At 39.2% G+C, this 24502-nt stretch overlaps 4 protein-coding genes across 5 annotated transcripts; 2 read left to right on the top strand and 2 right to left on the bottom strand.

Moving 5' to 3' along the window:
- The first annotated feature begins 598 nt into the window (after positions 1-598).
- On the top strand, positions 599-22796 carry LOC141599175 (uncharacterized). Of its 2 annotated transcripts, XM_074419114.1 has the most exons (6): positions 599-690; positions 19358-19484; positions 19605-20120; positions 20208-20366; positions 20928-21352; positions 21933-22796. In XM_074419114.1, exons 2-6 carry the CDS (start codon positions 19409-19411, stop codon positions 22530-22532), a joined length of 1776 nt encoding a protein of 591 aa, XP_074275215.1. In that variant the 5' UTR covers positions 599-690; positions 19358-19408; the 3' UTR covers positions 22533-22796. The 2 variants fall into 2 exon arrangements, with proteins under 2 accessions (XP_074275215.1, XP_074275216.1); XM_074419115.1 differs by lacking the exon at positions 19358-19484.
- LOC141600607 (putative disease resistance protein RGA1) lies at positions 3337-6990 on the bottom strand. The gene has a single exon (XM_074420851.1). It carries the CDS (start codon positions 6988-6990, stop codon positions 3337-3339), a length of 3654 nt encoding a protein of 1217 aa, XP_074276952.1.
- Positions 7626-8249, top strand: LOC141600606 (uncharacterized). The gene has a single exon (XM_074420850.1). The coding sequence runs from the start codon at positions 7626-7628 to the stop codon at positions 8247-8249; it is 624 nt and encodes a 207-aa protein (XP_074276951.1).
- LOC141600604 (putative disease resistance protein At1g50180) lies at positions 14424-17358 on the bottom strand. Its single transcript, XM_074420849.1, has 2 exons — positions 15702-17358; positions 14424-15659 (listed from the first exon to the last, which is right to left on the bottom strand). The coding sequence occupies exons 1-2, from the start codon at positions 17277-17279 to the stop codon at positions 14430-14432; spliced, it is 2808 nt and encodes a 935-aa protein (XP_074276950.1). The 5' UTR covers positions 17280-17358; the 3' UTR covers positions 14424-14429.
- Positions 22797-24502: the final 1706 nt, after the last annotated feature.

Genomic DNA, 24502 nt, shown 5'->3' with positions numbered 1-24502 from the left:
AATCCTATAAATTGGGAAAATGGAACTTGTTTGTTTACCCAAAATCCATGAATTCTATTTTCCTAGGCATTTTCAACTCCCCATAATGGAGGAGTTTAATTACCTAACCCCCCTAGGTAGTTGGAAACTCCCGTGTCAATTGAACTCTCGAATGCCAACCAAACGCATTTTAGGCAATTCACATGAATTGTCCAATTCATGTGTTTTGTAAAAACATGGGAAATTAATTCCCGTATGGCAACCAAACGAGACCTAAAGATCAGTTAGTCTTGCTGAAAACGGGTCGGAGCAAGTGACGGGTAATGCCAATCACAAAACGAATATGGGGGACAAGGTGGGGCACCCCCATGTGCTTCTCTCTCTCCTCTATTTGGGGTCATTTGTGAGAGGAAATGGTATCCGTCACTCCAAAGTGACGGATACGTACCGTCACAAATGAGAATTTGTGCCTAAAGATCACCCGCTCTAGCTTGTGGGTCAACACTTCAACAGCTGAAAAAAAAAAAAAAACCGTAAAACCTCGTCCGGAATCTCTATCGGTAAATTTGTTCGACTCTAGTTGCAAAAATCTGTGACGACTTTCTCTCTATCTCCCGACTCCCTTGAGTGTTGTTTACAATGGATCAAAAGTCGTTCGCACGCTTCATCAGGCATGACCGCATCACTTATTCACTTGCCTTGCAAAACTCGGTAACCACCTTGTTACTCCGTATCTAGTACCGTAATTTACTCTGTATCAATTAGAGTATTCATGCTTGTTTATGCAGGTTTTCCTTATTTCAATTTTGTGGCTGCTTTTTTAATTTCATTGTTTTGTACTCCGTAGTTTAATACTGTATGGTTGTCAAATGATGTTCTGGGTACTTGTTTGATTCTTTTGACAAATCGTATGAATTGATTATGTGGGATCTTATGTAGAGCAATTGCACTAGCAAATAGCAATAGTGGTTGTTAGTCTTGGGGGGATCATTAACAACCCAAAATAAAAAGTTTTTTTTATTGCAAGTAAAAGGTTGTTCTTAATTTTAAGAATTGAGTTCCAAAATAAGAACTTCATTGTTCATACATGGGAATTTGAGAACCAATAAGCATACTTTGAACACAAATTCTTGTTTCAGACGGACACTTTTCGTCTTATTTTTCAGACGGGCATATGTGACCATTTTATAGTTAAATGTAATCACAATGGTATATGCAGTTACCGCTTATAGTAACTGGTTTTTTTAATAGTGGTCACATTTAACTTTAAAATGGTTACAAAATTCCGTCTTATTATTTCAGACCAAAAAGGCCCGTCTGAAGCAAGACACGCTGTACTTTGAAAAATGTGGAAGACCAATTACTTATTTTATATTTTTTTATTTAAGAACTCTATACAAATGTTATCTATTGTGGGCAAAAGTTCTTAAACATTGGAACTAATAAAATATGATATGGCATAAGAAGAACTTAATATAAAGTTCCTCTATTGCTATTGCTCTTAGTTGCTAATTTCCTTCTCATGATAGGTGTGACTTTTGAGCTTCCACACGAATATAATTCCCGTGTTTCAACCAAACAACTTAGACCTTGTTTGGATGGAAGCATTTGGAGAAAAAGGAAAGATTTGGATAGCAAATATGGGCGGATGGAAATTGAGGAATCTATCTTCCCTCCTCCAAGGCAAATAAAAATCTCTCCACAATAGGAAAGATTTGGAGGGAAGTTGTATCCCCACCCCCACACCTACACCTCGGGGAGGAAAAGGGAGGGGGAGGGAAAAGGAAAGCAGAGGGGGAATTGGGTTTGGATACAATTCCTCCCCAAATATTTTCTATGGTGGAGGGATTTTGATTTGCCTTCAAAGAGGAAAATAGATCCCTTTTTCCCCCTCCATTTCCCTCCACCCTTAGGGTGTGTTTGGATAACAAAAGCGGAGAGAAAGGGAGGGGAGGGCAAGGAGAGAAGAGAAAAAGAGGGAAGGGAAGGGGAGGGCAAATGGAGTGTGACTTGTGAGTGTTTGGATACAATTTCCTTCCAAATCTTGCCTATTGTGGAGAGATTTTGATTTGTCTTGGAGGAGGGAAAATGGATCCCTCCAAATCCTTTCCCCTTCATTTCCCTCCACCCTTATTTGTTATCCGAACAAGGGATTTTATATCCCCTATTGAATTTGCCAATCAATTTCAGGTTAACTTAGATCCATATTGAATTTGCCAATCAATTTTAAATGGCTTATATTCTTTTACGTGCTTGATTTATTCAATCATGATCATGGAGGAGATGGGCCTAATTGCCTAATTCCATGTGTTTTTTTTTTTTACCTTAATACTGTGAAAACCTGGCTTCTGATACTTGGAAAGCTCAGGGAAAAACCAAGTCCATTGACTCGAGTAAAAAGGGATTTTACAATTTTATTCAATACACAAAATTCAACTAAAACCAATTGAAATCTGCTAAAACAAATTCCACAATGGAAAAGCAAGACAAATCACCAGTACATTAATCGAAAATTTGTAATTCTAGGCCTTGGATGCATCAACTACTTCCTTTTTGGTTCAAGTTGTTTCTACAAATATTGCCAACAAAGGAATGATTTGGAGGAAAAAGTACTCTTAATTATCCGTCCCCTCCCTTTACCTTTCCTCTTTCTTCCTCCCCTCCGTTTCCCTTCATTTAAAGTATCCAAAGAAAGGGTAAGAGAATAAGTCTGCCTAATTGTACACACTTTAAGGGCTGTTTGGATAGCAAAATAGAAGGGAAAAGGGAGGGGAGGGTATAAGGGGAAAGGAAAGTGAGGAGAGAGAAGGGGAGGGAGAATGAGTATGGTTGTTTGGATACAATTTCCCTCCAAATCTTTCCTATGGTGGAGGGATTTTAGTTTGCCCTCCTTGCAGGAGGGAATAGATTTCAGAGTTCAGAATGATATTGTTATGATATGCATAATTGTTAGGGTGCGTCTTAAAGAGTGTATATAATAAACCAATACAGAAAACCCAGAAAAGGCCCAAACATGAACACTATCAGATTCATGGAAAAAATACAACATTAAGATTAGAGATTCTGGTAGAAAGTATCTGCATGACTTCATATTAAATCCTCAGACAAAAGAGATTCAAGGCATTCAAGCTTTTACTTGGATTAAAACCTTTGTTTATGTTACATAACCGATTCTCTCGACAGGTAAGGTCTTTGGCATTTCATTGCATGATAAATTACAAATTGTATATCTAAAAAAGTTACAAAACATATTAATTTAAGAAATAAGTGCTTACCAAAACGCAATCAGATGAACCAATGGACTATATTCTCATCAATAAGGCTCCTGCCACGAGATATGTTCTGTGAGTCTCATAGCTATGAGACGTATCCATACCGCCATGACTTATGGAGAAGAACCCGGGCGTGCTTAATATATGACCAATCCTCTCCAGTGTGCTCTCGGCAGCGTTCCATTAGTTCTGGACATTCTGTAATTTCAACTTTAATCAGGGATTGGACATCCTTAAGCTCTTTTGGTAGTCTTTTCAGAGCGCGACAACTCTCAATTCGAAGGTGTTGTAGGACAATTAGGCTACTTATCCACTCTGGTAATGATCCCAATGACTGGCATGCGGATATCCACAGCAATTTGAGAGTTGTTACATGCTTGAGTCCCTCAGGAAGAGTTTCCATTTTTGGGATTTCTATGAGGGTCAATTCACGTAGACATTTCAGTTTTTTCCATGGGGAGAATGGGAATAATCTACAGAAGCGACCTGTATCTTTTGAAAGATCAAGTTCTTTGCAACTAGAAATTTTCAGTCTTTCTAGAGAGGCGAGATTCTTAAGGTCGGAAGCTAACGAGCTTAATGCATCACACCTCTCAATCACAAGGTGTTTCAGAGAAGGCAGGCCTCCTAATCCATTTCTGACTACTTCAAAGCCCTTCAAGTTGGGGCAGGCCTTAATTTGCAAGCTTCTAGTTTGAATTGTGTTCGTGAGGCTGGATGCTTTTCTTGCACAATCATCGAGAAGCAACTGATTAACATTGCGCAGTTTAAGGTCTGTAACCTTAGGGAATGAAGGCAGCGAGCTAAGATTTGGGCAATTCCATATCCGTAATGTAGAAAGACTAGGGAAGGGCCGAGGTTCAGCTTGGTGGATTGCTGCTACTTCTCTCTGCCACGCCTTTAGATTGAAGAAGTTGTGGAGGGTAAGTTCTTGTAGAGAAGTAAAGAGCGGGCGGTCTTCAACAACTTCTTCTCTCCCACCAGCAGGGCTCTCGAAGTACAGAACATTAGTCATGTGTCTCAGAGTGAGTTTTCTGAGATGCTGTAATTCACCAAATGGAGGTAAAAACTTGCATTCCCCACATCCCTCAATGCTGATAATAACTAAATTTGGAAGAGAAGAATATATCGTATCTACGTTTGCCCAGCTTGGAAAATACCTCCCTCTGTAGCCTTCTATACAGAGTATTTTGAGGTTCGAGTTTGGTTGAAGGCGTTCCAGGATCATTTCCTGGGCTGATATTTCTTGTTCTGATGGTACTTCGATATCTGACGTTCTTCGTGCCCATCTAATCTTCACTTCATTTAGCTTGCTTGTGTTTCTCATCCATTCTCCTGCCAACTCAAGCGGTTTAGCTTCCAGTATGTTTGTCAACCATTCTCCTGTAAACTCAATTGCCAGCCGTCCTCTCAACATAATCAATCCACTTAGTGCCTTCAGTCCAACATAAGTGGTCGATGTGTACGATCTCTTGCCAACTACAAACCGATTTAGCGTCTCTAGCTGAGTTAGCTTCTCCAAGCCAAGAGGCATGCAAGTCAAGCTATCACAGTCATCAATCTCAAAACGTTTGAGGTTATTTAATACTCCAAAATCAGTAGCGAACAGTTTCAGCATTGAGCATGAGTTAAGTTTTAGTGTCTGCAAGTTGTACAGTCTTGTGAATGACTTTGGGATAGTGACCAGTCCCTCATTCTTTGAGAGATCCAAGTATCTTAGGTGAATTTGATCACCGATGGAATCAGGCAGCTCTTTTATTCCAAGATCCTGCAAGTCTAAGACCCTTAGCCTTCTATAACTGGATATCAATTGATTGCACACCAATTTATCCACCTTTATTTCACAGTCTGGCTCCTTGATGAAAATAAGTGTCCGCATACTTGGACCTTTGAGCGAGCGGGATGAAAATTTCAACGTTGAATATCCTCGGCAGTTGACTGAGACATGTTTGGGTGTTGGGTCCGGAACCTCGATCATACGGGAATCCGTCATGGGTATTTTGGTGACCCCCACAGTGAGATTAGATGCTATGCTGCACACAATATGATGCATCTTACAGCACAGAATGTTTCCCAACTCATCATAGGTCACTTCCTCGAATAAGCATCGTCTTACCAACTCCAAGAAGTATTTTTCTCCAATTTCCTCTAGATTTTGGCCATCCTGGGGATTGACAAATCCCTGGGCTATCCAGAGATCAATCAGATCATGCTTGTTGAAAGTAAAGTGATTGGGAAACAAAGAACAATATCCGAAACAAACTCTTAGACGTGTTGGAAGGTCTGAGCAAGTGAGATATAAGACGTGCTCCATGACGTCCACTTGCTGATCTCGAATCAATCCTAGCCCGTCCCTAAACGCTGACCACTCGGCGCTAATACTACCATTCCTGTTTCTACCATGAAGAAATCTTGCAGCAATTTTGATGGTAAGTGGAAGATGTTTACAGATATCTGCAATTTCCAACCCCGTCTTCTTCATTTCAGCAGAATAAGGTTCACCTTGATCTAATGCGAGTGTTTTGAACAGAGTCCAAGAATGTTTTTTTTCCAGACCTTCTAATGGGTAAGCTTGAACCTCAAGGGTTTCATCATTTACAAGATCTGCTACTTCAGTTATAGGTAACCTGGCAGTCACCAAAATCTGACATCCTTTACCACCTTCAGCTAATAAGTGCCTCAATCTCTGCCATATCTGGAGACGCAAATCATCCAAGATGAGTAAGTAATGTTTCCCCTTAATTTCTTTCCTTAGTCGTCGCTCATATATGTCAATTTCATTTTGACCAGTATTACTTGTAGGTGAAATTGCGGATACATTAGAACCTTGACATCCCAACAGATCTCGTAATGACTTCATGTCATTTTGATCAACCCGTGAACTATAATAATGTGGTGATTGGAAGTTGTCACTGTAATTAGACTTCCTTTTAGTACAAGCCTCAACAATTTCGCGGATGATTTCAGTGTCATCAGTGATATTTGAAACTGGTATCCACATTCTGAGGTCAAAATGACTCTTAACCTTGACATCTTCATATATTTCCTTAGCCAGAGCTGATTTGCCAACACCTGGTAGTCCAGACATGTAGATTATTGGTACTTGACTCATGCTGTCCTTAGGTGGTTGTAGCAACTTGTCAATAATTTTCTTCTTGTCATTTTCCCTCCCAATAATGCTTTCTTCAGCTAGTCCGGTCCACTCAATAGGTTGGAATCTTCTTTCACCAGCCTGGTTTGTGTTGTCGAGTTCATTTGCAAACTGCCTAACCCTGTCTTGTATCTTGTCGCTTACTTTCTTAACTCGTCGAGCCATTATCTTGGGGAAAACTAGTTGATTGGACGACGAGACAAAAAGGCTTACCTCTTGTGTGGTTATAGCCATGGCATGGGCCACTCGTTGCACCAAATGATTCCAATTTTCCCTTCCATTTCCTCCCCTTTGGCCTCCACAAAGCCTAGGGCGCTGAACAAAGGTCAGGATTTGATCCAGTAGATCATCAGCCTCATGAAGCAGAGTCGAAAGTCTCTTGAGACGTTCACCCATCTGAGATCCAGAAAGATCATCAGACGCTCCTTGATCATGTGAACTCACAAGACTCCGGAGCCCCTCTAGGTTAACCGTTGTCACTAGCTCTCTCAGCCTATCAAATGCCTCTTTAAATGAAAGCAGCAATGTGATTTCGTGTTCATTCAAGGTTCTCTTAAGGTTCTCCCATACAACCCATTCTGCTGCCATTGTTGGTTTGACTTGAGATCTTAGCTGATTATACAGAGTTTTATATTTGTAGGTAGAAGTCTTGAATTGACAGTCTCCTTTGTTTTTGGGATCATAAGAAGGTAGAGTCTTGGTGGTAAGAACAAAACACCACGTAATCATCTGCACTTTGCATGATGTTTACACAACTCAGCATTATGATTAAATCAACTAGCAAATCAAAATATTCGAGATTGAAGGCGAAGGTCAATGCTAAATGGTGATATGCCAGATGGGGTGTTGAAGTAATATGCTTCAAAATATAGTTAAATTAATTATTTCAAATAATGGCATGATAATAGGAGTAGTGATTGTTTGTTATTAAGCATTCCACTTTACACGTTTTTGTTTAGTGGTTAGTAGTGGTCAATATAGTGCTTAGTATTTGCTAGGAATTAGGAAGTGTGGTTATGTGTAAGCCTATATATTAGGCCCTAGTTAAACGTTTTTAGTGTATTGCAAATCAGTAAGTTTTCCATTACTAAAATTTCATATTTGCTTTGCCTCTTTCATCTCTTATTCCCAACATAGTGGTATCCGAGCACCAGGTTTCGATCCTACATTTTCGTCCCAAAAAAAAAAAATAAAAAAAAAATAAAATAAATAAAAACTCATCAATGGCTTCCAATACTTTCTCTCTTTCATATCCTATTCTTAAGAGAGACAATTATCAATCTTGGTCTATCAAAATGAAATCTCATTTGAAGGCCTTGAATTTATGGGAGGTTATTGAGAGTGATTATGAGCCTAACCCTCTTCCAGAAAATCCTACTCTTATCCAAATAAAAAAATATGATGAGGATAGGGCAAAGACACCAAAAGCTCTCTCGTGTATCCATTCCGCGGTCTCCGAAGAAATTTTCTCTTTTATTATGACATGTGAGTCACCAAAAAAGGCATGGGAGATGCTAAAGCAAGAGTTTGAAGGCAATGAGCAAACAAAATTAATGCAAGTCTTAAATTTTAAGAGGGAATTCGAGATGCAAAGGATGAAGAAATCAGAGACTATCAAAGAATATGTGGGTAAGCTTATGTCTATTGTCAACCAAATTAGGTTACTAGGTGAGAGTTTTCCCGATCAAAGAGTGATTGATAAAATTTTAGTCTCTGTTTTGGAAATTTATGAGAGCAAAATTTCATCACTTGAAGATTCCAAAGATCTTTCCAAAATATCTTTAGGAGAATTAGTTAATGCTCTTAGTGCCGTCGATCAAAGAAGGTCAATGCGGGGAAGAATATGACAAAGGTGAAGGGGCATTTCTAGCTAAAAAGTCTTTTTTCAAAGGGAAAGGTAAAGGAGTCCAATGTAACATTTGCAACAGATTTGGTCATAGTGAAGATAATTGTTGGCATAAGGGCAAGCCCCAATGTCATAAATGCAAGAAATATGGTCATTTGGCAAAAAATTGTTGGTCCGGAGAAGAGACAAGTATGGCACAAATTGCCGAAGAAGAAACCTTATTTTGAAGGTATGGTGAGAAGTGCACCATGAGTCAAGTTAGAGAGAAGTGCTCTAACAAGAGTATTGGAGAGAAGTGCTCCAAATGAATGTTGGTGATTATGTGCACCAAGATAATGGTGATTAGAGCATCCGCAAAGGTGGGGAGGTGCCTCCCCATATGTCATCTCTCTCCTCATATGGGGCTCCTCATTGTTGCACAAAGCTCCCCAACATTTGGGGTTCCACTGTTTTTAGAGGAGCTTCCCAAAAAAAAGTAAGGCAATTTGTATTACTTTTGGGGAGGTTCCCAAATTTTTGTGTGTGAATTAGAGAACCCCATTGTTGCATAAATGTAATTATGAAATGGGGAAGGCAAATGGAAAAGTTAGTAGAAAATGAGGTGGACGAATAAGAAAAGGAAAGAGAAGATATGAGGAACCTCACCTTTGCGGATGCTCTATGTGCACCGTTAAGATGGTGATGAGAAGTGCATCACAATGTGAAGACAAGGGTTTTACAAGTTTGATGGAGAGAAGTGCTCCATATCAAGAAGACATTTTGAAGCAAGGGAGTGTGTTGAAGTAATATGCTTCAAAATATAGTTAAATTAATTATTTCAAATAATGGCATGATAATAGGAGTAGTGATTGTTTGTTATTAAGCATTCCACTTTACACGTTTTTGTTTAGTGGTTAGTAGTGGTCAATATAGTGCTTAGTATTTGCTAGGAATTAGGAAGTGTGGTTATGTGTAAGCCTATATATTAGGCCCTAGTTAAACGTTTTTAGTGCATTGCAAATCAGTAAGTTTTCCATTACTAAAATTTCATATTTGCTTTGCCTCTTTCATCTCTTATTCCCAACATAGTGGTATCCGAGCACCAGGTTTCGATCCTACATTTTCGTCCCAAAAAAATAAAAAAAAATAAAAAAAAAAAAAAAAAAAAAAACTCATCAATGGCTTCCAATACTTTATCTCTTTCATATCCTATTCTTAAGAGAGACAATTATCAATCTTGATCTATCAAAATGAAATCTCATTTGAAGGCCTTGAATTTATGGGAGGTTATTGAGAGTGATTATGAGCCTAACCCTCTTCCAGAAAATCCTACTCTTATCCAAATAAAAAAATATGATGAGGATAGGGCAAAGACACCAAAAGCTCTCTCGTGTATCCATTCCGCGGTCTCCGAAGAAATTTTCTCTTTTATTATGACATGTGAGTCACCAAAAAAGGCATGGGAGATGCTAAAGCAAAAGTTTGAAGGCAATGAGCAAACAAAATTAATGCAAGTCTTAAATTTTAAGAGGGAATTCGAGATGCAAAGGATGAAGAAATCAGAGACTATCAAAGAATATGTGGGTAAGCTTATGTCTATTGTCAACCAAATTAGGTTACTAGGTGAGAGTTTTCCCGATCAAAGAGTGATTGATAAAATTTTAGTCTCTGTTTTGGAAATTTATGAGAACAAAATTTCATCACTTGAAGATTCCAAAGATCTTTCCAAAATATCTTTAGGAGAATTAGTTAATGCTCTTAGTGCCGTCGATCAAAGAAGGTCAATGCGGGGGGAAGAATATGACAAAGGTGAAGGGGCATTTCTAGCTAAAAAGTCTTTTTTCAAAGGGAAAGGTAAAGGAGTCCAATGTAACATTTGCAACCTTGATAATACTAGAAATTTCCCACGGAATTTGCCAAGTACCTCGAATCGAGTTAATAACACATAAGTTATCACCCTCCACAATTAACTTTGAGATTCCTAAGTATTTAGCGGCTAAAATACCTTCTTTTAAAGCAAGTGCTTCCGCAACAAGGATGTGAAATTAGATCTTCATTTTTTCGATGAAGTGATAATTAAACATTGCTTTCGTGAAGCCAACAAGGTTGCTGACTTCATGGCTTCTGTTGGACATTCATGTCCAACTCTTTCGAGGTGGTTTGATAGCCGGTGGTTTCAACTTACCTCCCTCATTCGAAAGGATGAGATAGGTTGGTCCTACCATCAATCTAGTTTTCTTACCTAATCAAAAAAAAAAAAAAAAAAAATGTAACATTTGCAACAGATTTGGTCATAGTGAAGATAATTGTTGGCATAAGGGCAAGCCCCAATGTCATAAATGCAAGAAATATGGTCATTTGGCAAAAAATTGTTGGTCCGGAGAAGAGACAAGTATGGCACAAATTGCCGAAGAAGAAACCTTATTTTGAAGGTATGGTGAGAAGTGCACCATGAGTTAAGTTAGAGAGAAGTGCTCTAACAAGAGTATTGGAGAGAAGTGCTCCAAATGAATGTTGGTGATTATGTGCACCAAGATAATGGTGATTATGTGCACCGTTAAGATGGTGATGAGAAGTGCATCACAATGTGAAGACAAGGGTTTTACAAGTTTGATGGAGAGAAGTGCTCCATATCAAGAAGACATTTTGAAGCAAGGGAGTGTGTTGAAGTAATATGCTTCAAAATATAGTTAAATTAATTATTTCAAATAATGGCATGATAATAGGAGTAGTGATTGTTTGTTATTAAGCATTCCACTTTACACGTTTTTGTTTAGTGGTTAGTAGTGGTCAATATAGTGCTTAGTATTTGCTAGGAATTAGGAAGTGTGGTTATGTGTAAGCCTATATATTAGGCCCTAGTTAAACGTTTTTAGTGCATTGCAAATCAGTAAGTTTTCCATTACTTTTTTTTTTTTTTGGCAGCAGTAAAGAAAGAGTTTTACATTATAGTGGTACGGCTCAGTAAACCATACCTATAAACTACAACATAAAACACCATAGATCTACTAATAACATAAACTAAAGGTTGGTAACAATTGCATCGGTAAACAACGTCGTGTTGATGGCGTACGACGGAAGTCGGAACACGCTCTTCAAACTCACAATCCACCCCATTATCTAATGGATGAGCAACGCTGGCCAAAGGAAAACACCCATCTTTGCTTGTCTTGATTGATGTAGCTTCAGAGAAATACCTGCAACAAGACCCAAAAAAGGGTCTCGGAGATTCATCTCCTTGGCTGTGAAAATCTTCCTCAGAAAACCAACGAGCTTCCACAAACTCATTTTTACTCGTCTTAATCAAAACAGCTTCAGAGAAATACCTACAACAAGACCCAAGAAAGCGTCTCGGAGATTCATCTCCTTGGCTGTGATACACCTTAACTGGACACCAACAAGCCCCTAAACCCAACGAGAGAAAACAAAGTGCACTTACGCCCCAAGGACGTAGAAAGAAAAGACGGAAAGCAGACCACAAAAATCTGACTCCAGAGGAGAGAAAACTCCTACACTTTGTAACACAAACCCCGCTGACCAGAACCCCATAGCCAGGTAAAGCGAGTAAATAGGTGGGAACTAAAGGAGGAAACCACTTGAAATTCCCCCTAATCAAAACCATCTCTGCCGACCGCAGAGAGTTAGGCTCAACACAGACCCAATGCAAAGTACCAGTCGTCCTAATTAACCCGTGGATAAGAGGACGGGACACCCCAAACCACCAGGAATTTATTAAATAAAAAAGCAGAAAATGCACAAACCACAAATTAAACATGAGTTAAAAATGGAATCCACCGCATCCAACCCGCACCAACAACACAGCCAACACCCGACTCCACCATACCCCCACACATCTCAATCAATCCCCAACCACAACCTCAGACACAAAAACAATTGACGGGATCGACGGAGCACCACTAACCATGACCGATGAAACGGAACAGGCCGAAACCAAGACACCAACAACAACAACACCCGACACCAAACAATACTCCCCAGGACCATCGGCCTGCATGCAACTAGATCAACCTTAAGAGACACAAAAACAGACAAAAAACCGGACTCGGACATGAACCAAAACAGGAAGACGGGAAAGGGAACACAAGACCGACCCAAAACCGCGACCACAAAACACTAGCAAACAGAGCTAAGCTCATAAACGCCAACCGACAAAACACAAGGAAGATTTCTACCGGGGGTGGGGGGAGGGGCGGGGGAAGGGGAGACACCCCTGGGTTGCATGCGAAGCTTTCAATGACAGGACAGAGCATTGAAAGAACGGGAAAGACAGGAAAACAAACCAGGCCACCGAAAAGACCATCGGCCGGTCAAACCAAGCTCCGAACGCCGTCAATAGTCGAGGTCAATCGGAGGACATAGGAGAGATGCGATGAACCGCCGGAGATAGGCCTTTGGATGACCTCATCTCCGGCGAATGGGAATGGGAGACGGGAAAAGCAGTGCGTGGGCGGAGGATGCGGCGGAGCAGATTAGGGGATTTTGGGGTTTTTTGGGATTTTTTTGGGAAAGTTAGAGAGAGATAGAGGAAGAAAGATAAAACGTATGTTTTTGTTGAATTTACAAGTTTTCCATTACTAAAATTTCATATTTGCTTTGCCTCTTTCATCTCTTATTCCCAACATGGGGGGCATATATATGTATTGCAAAATATTCTAATCCCTGCAGTAGATTGGTTCTCATGTTATGCATCTGTATTACCACATTGGTAATAATGCGCTAGTTATGCACAAGTTTTTTTATTATGCACTCTGACCGTTCATCCTTCTCTCGCACTGATTGGGAGGACGTAATAAGAAATACACACACAATATATAAATTGAGATATCCACTACCTTTAGAAACTCTAATGCCTCACTCGTAAATCTGGCTAAGGGAGGATCGGATGTACGCTTGTGTCAGTGACACAAAGAGGAGGTTGTTTATAAATAACCCAGAATTGAAAATGCGCCGAGAATTGCGTTATTGAAACTAATTTCATTTTATACCAGAGCATCCGCAACAACAAATGCTTTTTGTTGTTTTTTATGGGTCCCCAAGCCATCCACCACATTTTATCCTAAAATGATTTTTTTTCCAAAAACTTTATATAACAACAATAAGTTTTTCTCAAAAATTTCACCCAATAACCATTGAATTGGGCCCACCAAAGAGAATAAAATACTCCCAAAAAAATCCAAAATTGTATGCCAAACTCATTGTCAAACTCATCAACTTTGGATGAGTTAGACAAAAAGTCATCTTGTGATAAAATGTTATTGTTATTGTGGGATGATGAGTCTAAAAATATCATTTATAGACATAGATGTTTTTGTTGTTGTAGATGGTCTTAGACGGGCGTGGTTCTCAACATACTGATTTATGTATGCTAGTTGATGTACTTAGGGTCTAGTGTCCGTTTTCACCCGTGACCTCTAAAGTATCTCCGATTAATTGGACAAAGGGGAGTACATCAACAACATCAAAGCTTTACTCTCAAAATGATTTTGGATTGGCTAACATGAATCATCATCTGAAACTGTTTTAGATAGTGTTTGGAAGCGCGGAATTGATTTTATTTTCATGATTTCAATTGTAGAAATCAAAATGTTTGAATTTAATTTCAAATCCAATTCCAAAAGTTTGTTTGGGAATCTCATGGAATTGGAATTGGAATTTTAATTGGGCGGGATGGATATGGGTCGAGGTCATCATATTTTTTTCATTAGAAAAAATAAATAAATATTGTCTTGAAAAATATTTGCGGTCGGAAAAAAATATCATAAATAAAATTATTTTGATAAAATTTGAATAACAAAAAAAAAAAAACGTAAATGATGGTAGGAATTGATTGAGAGCCTCAAATTTGGAATTCATAAGGAATTAAGTCCAATTCCAATTCCAAATTTTAAGGGTTCTCAAACGCTTGAAATGTCTCAAATACGGAATTCAATTCCACTTCTAAGTTCTCAAACACACCATAAGGTATTCAATCGGGCTCCACAATATACGGGAATTTAAGCAAAAAGAGTTGAAAAAACATAGATAATAATGGGAAAAATAACATGATAACTAAACCAATTTTTTATTTTTTAAAAATAAAAAAATGCAAAATAAGAATAAAAATAGAAAAGGAAAATTAAAAGAAATATAATAAGATATATGTGAGCAATCAAACCCAAACCCCATCGTTGGCCCATATATATCATTTCTCTCCATAATGTGGAGGGTAAACGACCTTTGGAATGTGCTTGATAATGTGAAAGTCTTCCCCTTCCTTTTCTTGTTTATCCTCCTTCCTAAGTCTTCTAATGAAATCAGATGGCATGCGTCCGATTTCCAACCTTTCAAGGCTTTGGACGCGTTTTAACCCTTCGGGCAGCCTCTTTAGGTTGGTGCAACAGAATATTGAGAGTCTTTTAAGACATGGCATGGCCCCGTCTTCCATCACCCATTTCTCCAATTTTGGTAGACTGGCCAATTTTAGCTCCTCGAGTATAGGAAAAGCCTCTTTGCCACAACTCCATTCACAGCCTACATACGAGTCCTTGAATAATCTTAGGACCTTTAGTAATACAAGTTTTCCCAAAAGAGCCATCGTCTCTGGTCTTTCAAGTTGGGTGTAATACAATTCTAGCTTTCCGAGCTTGGCGGGAAATTGAATGCCTTGTAGATGTAACCTATCTGGACCTTTGCCCTTGAGCCTCAGCTTATGCAAACTTTGTTTCGCCTGTAATGCATCTAAATTACTCATCTCAAAGCCATACCAGTCCAAGGCCAGTGCATCCAGACAACCATTATCCGCCATAACAGGGCTACTATGGACCGCGTTGAGTTGATCCATGGTCGACATCCGATGTATGAATAGCTTGCTGAGGGTTGAATACAATTTGCCCATTTCTTGAAGCAGCCAAGTACCTCCACCGACACCCCACAAAGTGACTAGATCTTTGAGAGTATCAAGCTTCAAAACCACAGCCGTGCCACTCATTTCTTTGGGCAGGTACAAATGCCTAAGCCTATTCAACTTCCACAATACGTTAGGAACTTGTATCTCAGCGTCCGACCTAACATTCCTGTAATCCAGCGTTATTAAGCAATGCAATTCCCCGATTGAATGGGGAAGTTTTCTTATATTTGTCGATCTTATTCTTAGATACGTCAAGTGACGTAGATTCTTTATTTCGTCTGGCAAGGTTCCAGCGGGTGTTTGGATTCCAAAAATATCCAAGACTCTTAGCAATTTGTACATTTTGAATACATTGTCCAACTCCGAGAATCTCTGGGTTACATTGTTTGTACATATTTCCGGGGTTGAACTGTTGCTAGATTGCTCAAATTGCTCGAATATTGAGAGAGATCTCACAACCGAATTATTAGCTGGAAGGATGTCGCTCTTTCTGCCTGGACTATAATTCAAGATAAAACATGTGATCTATAAAAGAGTAGCAACAAATTCTATTTAAGATGAACAACAGAAAGTAAAGTCATACCTACGAAAGATGGCCGCTCGACGAGATGTTTCCCCAACAGCACGAGGTTCAAAAGACGCTGCTGTCAGGAATTCAAGTTCTCTGGCTTTCGATAAGGCAAGCTCCCTCATAATACCATGAATTTGAATAGTTTTAACTTTGCCAGAATAAGTTTTCTGTACTATTTGAACCATTGCATGATCAATTAGCCCTTGTAGACACCTTCGTCCTGCGACTTCAAGTGTTTCCTGTCCGTGGCACAAGTGATCGATAAATCCTTCAGCGATCCACATCCGGATCAACTTTCCTGCAGAAATGGTTCCTTCCGGGGACAGACCCAAGTATAGAAAACATGGCTTTAGATAATAAGGCAGTTCACCATAGCTTAACCACACGCTTTTCTTCACTGGAGCGAATATAAATATGCCTGCTTCACCCTCAATATCCAATAACACCTCCTGCCATTCGCGCTTACTGTTCTTTGTTTTAAGCTGCCTGCCCAATGCCACTATTGCTAATGGCAAACCATGACATTTTCTCAGCAAATCAATTCCCATACAGCGGTAGTCATCGCTTAACTCCTTGGAGGGATTGCTGGCTACCTTTCTTAATAGAATCCAGCTATCTTCATCAGTTAGACATTGTGGTCCGTGGACATACCAGTTGGTGTGGGCCGTGTTACTCTTGCTCAGGGGGGTTTGCCTGCTTGTGATGACTATAGTATATGTGCGGGACTCAAAATCATCTCCCTGAATTAAACCGATGAAGTTGTGGAGAGATTGTAAATCCCACACGTCATCCAAGACCAGTAAACAAACTTTTTTATCCAATCTCTCCTTTAGCCGGGTCACCAATTTGTTAGGGTTATTTCCAAGTTCTTCATCATTACTAGGCCTAGCAAAAAAGCTCCTCTGTTGTTCGCGAATTTGCTTAAGGATGTCGATCAACATAATTGGCGTGTCCCATCCTTGAGAGACTGACACCCATACTTTATGGTCAAAATGCGCCTTGACGGTCCTATGGTTGTAAACGCTTCTAGCCAGAGTAGTTTTGCCAGAACCGCCCATGCCAACCATAGCCAGCTTACCACCATTGAAATCGGGTTTACCCGTTAACAGGTTGACTATCTGTGTGATCTGATGGTCAATGCCGATGACAAAGTCATCCTTAGCAGGGAGATGTCCCTGAGGAACCTGAGAGCCACGTTCACGTGACACCGCTCCTATCTTGGACCCTTCAGCTAGTTCACCGAGCTTTCCTTTGATCGCTCTTGTCCGATCAATTAGCCCCCGCAAAGTCTTGGAGCCCATGAATGATAAAAAAGTGGACTCGGATATTAGGTTGTCCACCTTGTCTTCAGCCTCGTACGCTATCCTTTGCATCTCTTTAACGCAGCTTTGAAAATCGGGCATCTTGCTCAACTCCTTCGTTCTACCTTCGGCATCAATCATCAGCTTATTCACATTCTTCAGCTCCGATGAAAGTGTATTGAGTTCCGATATCACCTTTACTGATCTTTCTTTTAATTCTTGGTTTATCTTGGAATCTATGTGTTGAGCGGCTAATGCCAATAATTCAGTCATCTCTGTTTTTGAGTTCTGTGTACCGGTCTTTCTTACGATTATATATTGTCAATAGATTGTTTCGATTTTCATAATTAGCTCATAATTAGTGCTTGAATAGCCTTTAATTACATTAATATGAATGCACTATCTTTATTAGTGTTCATGACTTGTTCTAATCTGGATTTTACGCGTGAATCCATCCACGTTGGTGTTTTTCTGTAAATGACCAAGTTATTTAAATTAGCTGAGATTTATTCAAAGTTGTGGGGAGCTCAAGGTGTTATAGTGGGAGCTTTTACCAAACTAACAATTTCTTTCAAAATATTCGCCAAAATAGCCGTTTCATCAAAGTATTGTCCAAACTAACAATTTGACCATTTTAATTAATAGAATAACCATTGGATTATTAAGTTGCCTAAGTAAATAATACTAGCTAGTTTGGCTCGATAAAGTTTGGTTCGAATTAATTTGACTATATGTTTTATTTAGTTATTTAATTTGATTTTTTACAAATATGGGGTAACACCAAAAAAAAAAAAAAAAAAAAAAAAAAAAAAATACAAACAATGCATGTGAGCAGCTAAGTTGTAGTACTTCATTTGGTTATTGCTTTTCTATGTTTTGTGGCCGAATTAATTATTCCTCTTTTAGTTCTTATTCATCCATGCATCTTTTTTTTTCCTGCGTTTTGTGAACTATTCCTCCATTAGTTATTGGCATATTGCTCCTTTCTCCTTCTAGTTTTTCATAGATGCATAAACACCTAATATGTACGACAATTAATAAAAGCCGAAAGACATATTATTTGAAATGTAATATTAAACAAAGTCTTGAGAAGTTTGTCAGATGAGACGCAATGTTTTTTTGTTAATCGATTTCGTCTTTTTGTTTGGGGTTTTTTGTTTTAAGATTTAATTTAAATGGTCAAAGGTAATTGTTTTTTTCATAGAAATGGTTACTTTGGACAATATTTTCATGAAATGGTTATTTTGGCGAATATTTTAAAGGAAATGGTTATTTTGACAAAAGACCCGTTATAGTATGGGTTGCGATGTATAGTGTACGTGGCTACATCACCTACATGCCCATTTAAACGTGTACGATCCGAATTTGTGGTATCATGGTACTGTTAAGTGAAGACATAGTCTTGTATGTTCTGTAGTGAGTTACACGAGTTGAAGAGTACTAGCTAGGACAAATCGCGAGTAAAGCAAAACACGTAGGGCGGCCTTGTACGACACGAGTATGGATCCTTTGTCTCATTTTCTTGTCCCTTGTGTCTTTTGACCCATCATTCTCTTATGATATTAGCACTATTTTTTTGATGGTTAATAATGCTCATGTGTAAGAGTGGTAGTGGGACATAAGATAAGACACGAAAACGGGGCAGAAGATTCGAACTCCTACGACACGGGCAATATATTTTGTGGTTTTTTGTTAGGCACTTGTTTAACTAGTTGTACAATGGCTGTCTTTATACCAATCGTTAGTTGGCGCAGTGGTAGTATGGGGCTGCTTTGGTAGGGAGGTCTGCGGATCGATCCCCCACAACTGCGATTGGGAGGGGTTTAAATACCGTAATCCTTGGACACGCCCCGAAATCCGGATTAGTCGGCCCAATGTGGTTTGGATTACCGGATGGTTTAAACCAAAAACAATGGCTGTCTTTATATATCTAAATAGTATATTCCATATGCATGAATATGGGAAAATAATAAGGGCTGTGTATATAAGAATCATTTACCTGGTCATTTTGTCCGTTTTCTTCTACCCTTGGATAATCCGAGTGATAAACCAAAACGCCCGCTAAGTATTAACCATACTATTTCCGCAATTTCGCTAACAAAACTCTCCATCTACTGCCCTACTGGTTTAGATTACCCCGATGTGCACGCTCCTGCGGAGTACGGACCACCGTTGACCTAGAGACCTAGCTGCTAATAATCTATTATTCAACTAAATCCCTATTAGTGGATCTGGATCATGACAATAAACGAGGAAAATGCAAGAAACGTGGTAGGAGTTGGCAATTGAGTTTGACTTGAGCGACTTACATTTAAAAACTCCACAATTCATTAACTATATATCTTCTGTAGTTCTGTGTAGTGTATACTGTATAGCGTATTTACCGTTTGGAGGGTGCCACCATGGGTATTGCGTTATCACTATCAAGGACCAATGCGCCTAACGGTCAAGAGAATGTCACGGGTAGCCGAAGGTCATGTAAGATCACTCTTCACATTCTTCCCATTTTTTCCCAGTTATATGTTCTGCTTCCTTTTTTGTATGGAATAATTTCAAGCCCCCTTGCTCCGTTTTTTTATATGCAATACTTTGGTACAGCGTTTAGGCGGGCAAGAAGTCAAGTGGAAAATACGTTGAGGGATCTAGGAGATTACTTGCCGTTGTACAAAGCTGCCGTTAGAGGTGAATGGAGAGACGCTAGAAAGTTTTTCGATGAAGACCCTGAGGCCCTGACTGCCAAGATTACTATTGCCTCCGAAACTGCACTTCACATAGCGGTTGGGACTGGTGAAGCCATTGAGTTTGTAGAAAAGTTGGTTAGAGAGATGACTACAGAGAATTTGGCCCTGACGGACCTGCATGGTGAAACTGCACTTTCAATTGCGGCCGCCGTAGGAAACATTGCAGCTGCTAAGATACTTGTGAACAAGAATCCTGATTTGCCAAATATTCCAGGCAAATATGGCTTTCCAATTCACAAGGCTGCCCGTTTTGGTCATAAGGAGATGGTTTTGTATCTTATGGATGTCACAAGAGACGACATTTTGACTAATCCCTTTGTAGGGGAAGATGGAGGACGTCTTCTTATCGATGTAATAGCTGCCGACTTTTATGGTTAGTTCCAACTCCCTCCGTTTCTTTGGAATTGCCTCATATTTCAGTAAGCGTTATTTGTGGGTCCTAATTAAACCTCATCAACAGATGTTGCTTTTGATCTAGTAAAACGGTATCCTGAAATTGCGACTGTGGAGCTCAACGGTTTAGGCTCCCCCTTATCTGTGCTTGCTAGGAAGTCAATTGCTTTCACTAGTAGTCGAGCTGCTACACCTGCTACTCGTTGGAGCTACCCCTTGCGTACTGGTATATGGTTACTTCAATTGTAGGAGAAAAAAACTATTTCTACTTTATGCTGGCTTGAAGAGTAGATAATGTACACGCATTTTCACACTTTGGGATGAAATCACACATACGAAAAATATGAGGCCTCGGGAATTTAAACTTGGGGCCTCATGGTTAGACCTGTACTCGGGCCGGGCTGGCCGGGCTCTCCTGATCAGACCCAGGCCAGGGGGAGGGGCGGGCTTGGCCGGGCTGGGATATGGCGGGCCGGGCTGGAATTTTAGGACCCGGGCCAACGGCGGGCCGGGTCAGCCCGTGCTGATGGCCAGCTCTACTCATGGTCATTGAAACTATGATACATTTCAACTGGCTTAAAGAGTAGACAATGTACAAGCATTTTCATCTGTCGTCATGAAATCACACATATGAAAAATATGAGGCTCGGGTATTTAAACTTGGAGCCTCTGCGTCATTGAAACTATGATAACCTTTAAACCAAAAATTTAAGCGGCTGACTGAGGCTTAGCGTAATCAATATGATTTAATGACGAAGTTATGTACTTATATTGTTTTGTGGGGCAGTATTATCATGTTTCAGAAAAGGGATGATAGAAAATAAAGCCCGTGAGCTTGCTAAAGCGTTATGCAAAGAGATACTAGAGTTGGACGATTCCAGAGTATTTTCGTTGCTTCGGGGACCTCTCCACGATGCAGCCAAGTTAGGGATTCCTGAGATCATAGAAGAAATTGTGGAGGCTTTCCCTCCAGCAATATGGTTTACTGATGAGGATAATTATAACGTGTTTCAATTGGCGGTATTGAATCGTCGTGAACATGTTTTTAATCTGATTTACCAAATGAGTAGTTTCAGGTTTCTAATAACTAGTTGCAATGATCAACAAGACAATAACATGCTCCATTTAGTTGCCAGATTACCTCCTTCAGGAAGGTTACATCTTGTATCTGGTCCTGCTTTTCTTATGCGGCGGGAGATGAAATGGTTTCAGGTCAGTTTCTTCCTTCGTCTTCTTCAACCTTACAAGTTTTTCACTGCAGAAAAAAGATAAATATTGAACAAGACGGGAGAATTTTTTGGATAATGAGTGTTCATTAGCAAACTAATTAGGGAATTAGTGTCCGTTTCAAACTATATTTTGGCCCAATGGGTCCACGTAATCACTTTTTATACAAAACTGCTAAGAAACCTAGCGACTTAACAAAATTTCATCATCCAAACATCTATAGCTTTTAGAAAAATAGCATAGATAAGCCGCAAAGATACCTAGCGGCTTTATCCAACCACTTGTAGTAGGTACACTACAAAATAGTAGTGGTGATATGGTAAGCCGCTAGGATTCCTAGCGGTTTCGCCTTTTATAAAAAAAAAAAAAAAAAAAAATCTAAATGAAGCCGCTAGGTTTCGTAGCGGTTTTGTATAAAAATTAGATAAAAATAAAAAATGATGACGTGGACACATTAGGGCAAAATAGTTTCAAACCCGAACAATAATTCCCTAATTAGTTTGCTAATGAACACTCGTTATCCAAAAAATTCAGAAAGAGAGGAGGTATTAATACATATGTTCAGGAAGTAGAAAAATTCGTGCAGCCGGCACAGAGAGTGGCAAAGAACAAACAAGGTGAAACACCAAAAATGGTGTTCAGGAAGGCGCATCAACAATTGATGAAGCAAGGGGTAAAATGGATAAAACAAACGACTTCATCATCTACGGTATTTGCAACACTTATAGCAACGGTAGCCTTTACCGGTGGTATGCATGTTCCTGAAGGCAATAAAAATGGTCCCCCGGTACTAATGCAGAGGGGGGCATTGATTATGTTTGTTACCGCAGACGCGATATCCCTTACTTTATCAGTTGTTTCGATCATGTTCTTCTTGTCCATCATTACTTCACGCAATTCGGAGGTCAAATTCCTCTCTAGTTGTCCTCGACGGTTATATATCGGCTTAAGTATCCTACTCGCTTCCATTAGTACCATGCTAATGGCGTTTACTGTTGCCTTGTTCCTTCTACTCGGTCCTACCACCGCCAAACACCATATTCTGTGGAGTATATGGGTCCCATTCATGTTGTTAGCTGCTTTGACCCCAATGTTCCTCCCAATTCAATGGTTCATTGGTGAACGAAAATTGTTCGGAAGGAAAAGCTCGCGTAAACTTCATTAAGAATTTTCTTGTACGATGATCCGATTTTTTTGTACTTTTTACACCTTATAAATATACTCTCTGCAGCATCAGAATTTCTTATCTCCCAATTCTCCAAGACTACAAGTAGTCGACCCTTTCGTTCCGAAAATTACATTAGTCCCATCACTTGTTTGTTTCTGTAGAGGTATATTTTAAGTCAACCACAATGTCTTATTTGTGCTGTAACAGTAGACTGATGCAGTTCTCGACTAAATTTAATTTATCATATGATTCTGTTTGTCAGTTTTTTGTATTTATATATATGAAAAATATCTTTACATGAACAAGTTGGTAAGGGAATCAAGTTTTGGAACAAAAACTGGGATTGGGATTGGCTCATTCTAAACCCGATTCCAATTAAAAACATTAGTGATTTCAGTTGAGGCTTATTCAAATTAGTTAAGCACAACTAGCTGATATCTGTCTCTTTCACTTTGTATGATATTTCATTACAGATTCTCCAAATTGGTTAAAGAATAACATCTCTGTAAGCAGATGATTGATCACCAATATTTTAAGACCGCGTTAATGTTAGGATTATGGGTATTTAAACGTTCTTTACGCAAAAGCTGTAAAATTCTCTTGGCATTGTTTTTGTTTTCGCATTAGGATGTTACAGACGGACTTGACTCTTATCGTAAGAGAAAGACTGTGTATATCCAACCCTTCTTACACTGCTTGGAGCGGAAGACTCTTTACCGACATTAGGGTCATGATAGTGAGCATTAACCTTATTCTCCTGAAAAAAACAGTCCTTTTCTTGTCTACTGTTAAGGAATATATTTGATTCCCATCAAAAAAAACTTTAAGGTCCACAAAAAGATGCACCAAACAACAAACCATTACATATACACCTTCCCATCATTCCGAAAACTCAGAGCATTCCAGTAAAAAACCAGTACAAAACATACAAAACACATTTTCGATCACCAAATCTCATGAGAACATCTTATTTCCGCTCATCTGAACCTTCCTCATCCACGCAATATGTACGGCCAAATCAGACATTCCCGACAGCTGCCCTGGTCGACTACGTTGTCAGGGACACAAAACGTCAGCTAGCGCAGAAGGTGTCATTCCTGGTTGCAGACAATTTCAAGCCAACGCCTGAAGATGATTCAACTGAAAACTACTTTGGTGCAGCTGCTGATGATTGTGTTGACTTGAAGGCTGCTAATTACATTCTCCAGAAAAGACACAGCCTTCAAGATGATTATGAATAATATACAAAATTCCAACCTAAGTTATAATAATGTTAGATTTAGTTTCTATATGTGATATGAATGATATTAAACTTGTATGCCCGGTTATCAGTTTGTGTCGCTCCTATGTAAGGCTGGTTGAAGTGAAAAAAGAAGTGTAATCATTTAACCTTGGATTCTCGTCTCAAAATGTATGTGTTTAGTTGCTGAAACATCATTTTCCGTTCCTTTTCGCTTCAATCCACATTCTTTCTTACACACTGGTGATCCATCCATGAATAAATTCAAATAAATTCATGCGAAAGATTCACTGATGCAGTCTTCTGTTTGTTCCATTGCTTTTACTCACAGTTTGACTGCTGTTAACTTGGGCTAAAGAAAGTTCTGGTTTTTAGGCTCTTTGCTGAACCCAATTCCTTGTGTTTTACTTTCTCTGATGCATTTCGCTTATCAAATTCCTCCTCGCATATTATGAAAAGCGTAAAAAGTTCAATAACACAAGGAGCAGGACATTTTAGCCCATGTTATTCGGTTTAAGGACTTTTCGCTTACGCACATTCTTCCTTACAAATTGGCAATCCATCCATGAAGCATTTTCTGCAAATATGCATAAAGCTGAATCATGAATGTTCCTGAAATACATCATTTAAGAAAGGTCATCAGAGTTATTCTTATACCAATACCAACATTATTTAGGGATCACTTTCTGATCTTGTACACTTTTCCTGCATTTTTACGCATTTGAGT

This window comes from Silene latifolia, chromosome 9 (genome assembly GCF_048544455.1).
Source record: "Silene latifolia isolate original U9 population chromosome 9, ASM4854445v1, whole genome shotgun sequence".
NCBI classification, from domain to species: domain Eukaryota; kingdom Viridiplantae; phylum Streptophyta; class Magnoliopsida; order Caryophyllales; family Caryophyllaceae; genus Silene; species Silene latifolia.
Note: the sequence above shows the minus strand (reverse complement) of the source record. Positions and strands in the feature narration are given on the sequence as shown.

Excerpts from the sequence above, each read along its gene's own strand:
- LOC141600607 (XM_074420851.1), bottom strand. The coding sequence starts at position 6,990 with ATGGCAGCAGAATGGGTTGTATGGGAGAACCTTAAGAGAACCTTGAAT.
- LOC141600606 (XM_074420850.1), top strand. The coding sequence starts at position 7,626 with ATGGCTTCCAATACTTTCTCTCTTTCATATCCTATTCTTAAGAGAGAC.
- LOC141600604 (XM_074420849.1), bottom strand. The coding sequence starts at position 17,279 with ATGACTGAATTATTGGCATTAGCCGCTCAACACATAGATTCCAAGATA. Across the intron at positions 15,660-15,701 it reads GTAGGTATGACTTTACTTTC|ATCACATGTTTTATCTTGAA; the intron begins TGTTGTTCATCT and ends ACTCTTTTATAG.
- LOC141599175 (XM_074419114.1), top strand. The coding sequence starts at position 19,409 with ATGGGTATTGCGTTATCACTATCAAGGACCAATGCGCCTAACGGTCAA. Across the intron at positions 19,485-19,604 it reads CACGGGTAGCCGAAGGTCAT|CGTTTAGGCGGGCAAGAAGT; the intron begins GTAAGATCACTC and ends ACTTTGGTACAG. Across the intron at positions 20,121-20,207 it reads AATAGCTGCCGACTTTTATG|ATGTTGCTTTTGATCTAGTA; the intron begins GTTAGTTCCAAC and ends CCTCATCAACAG.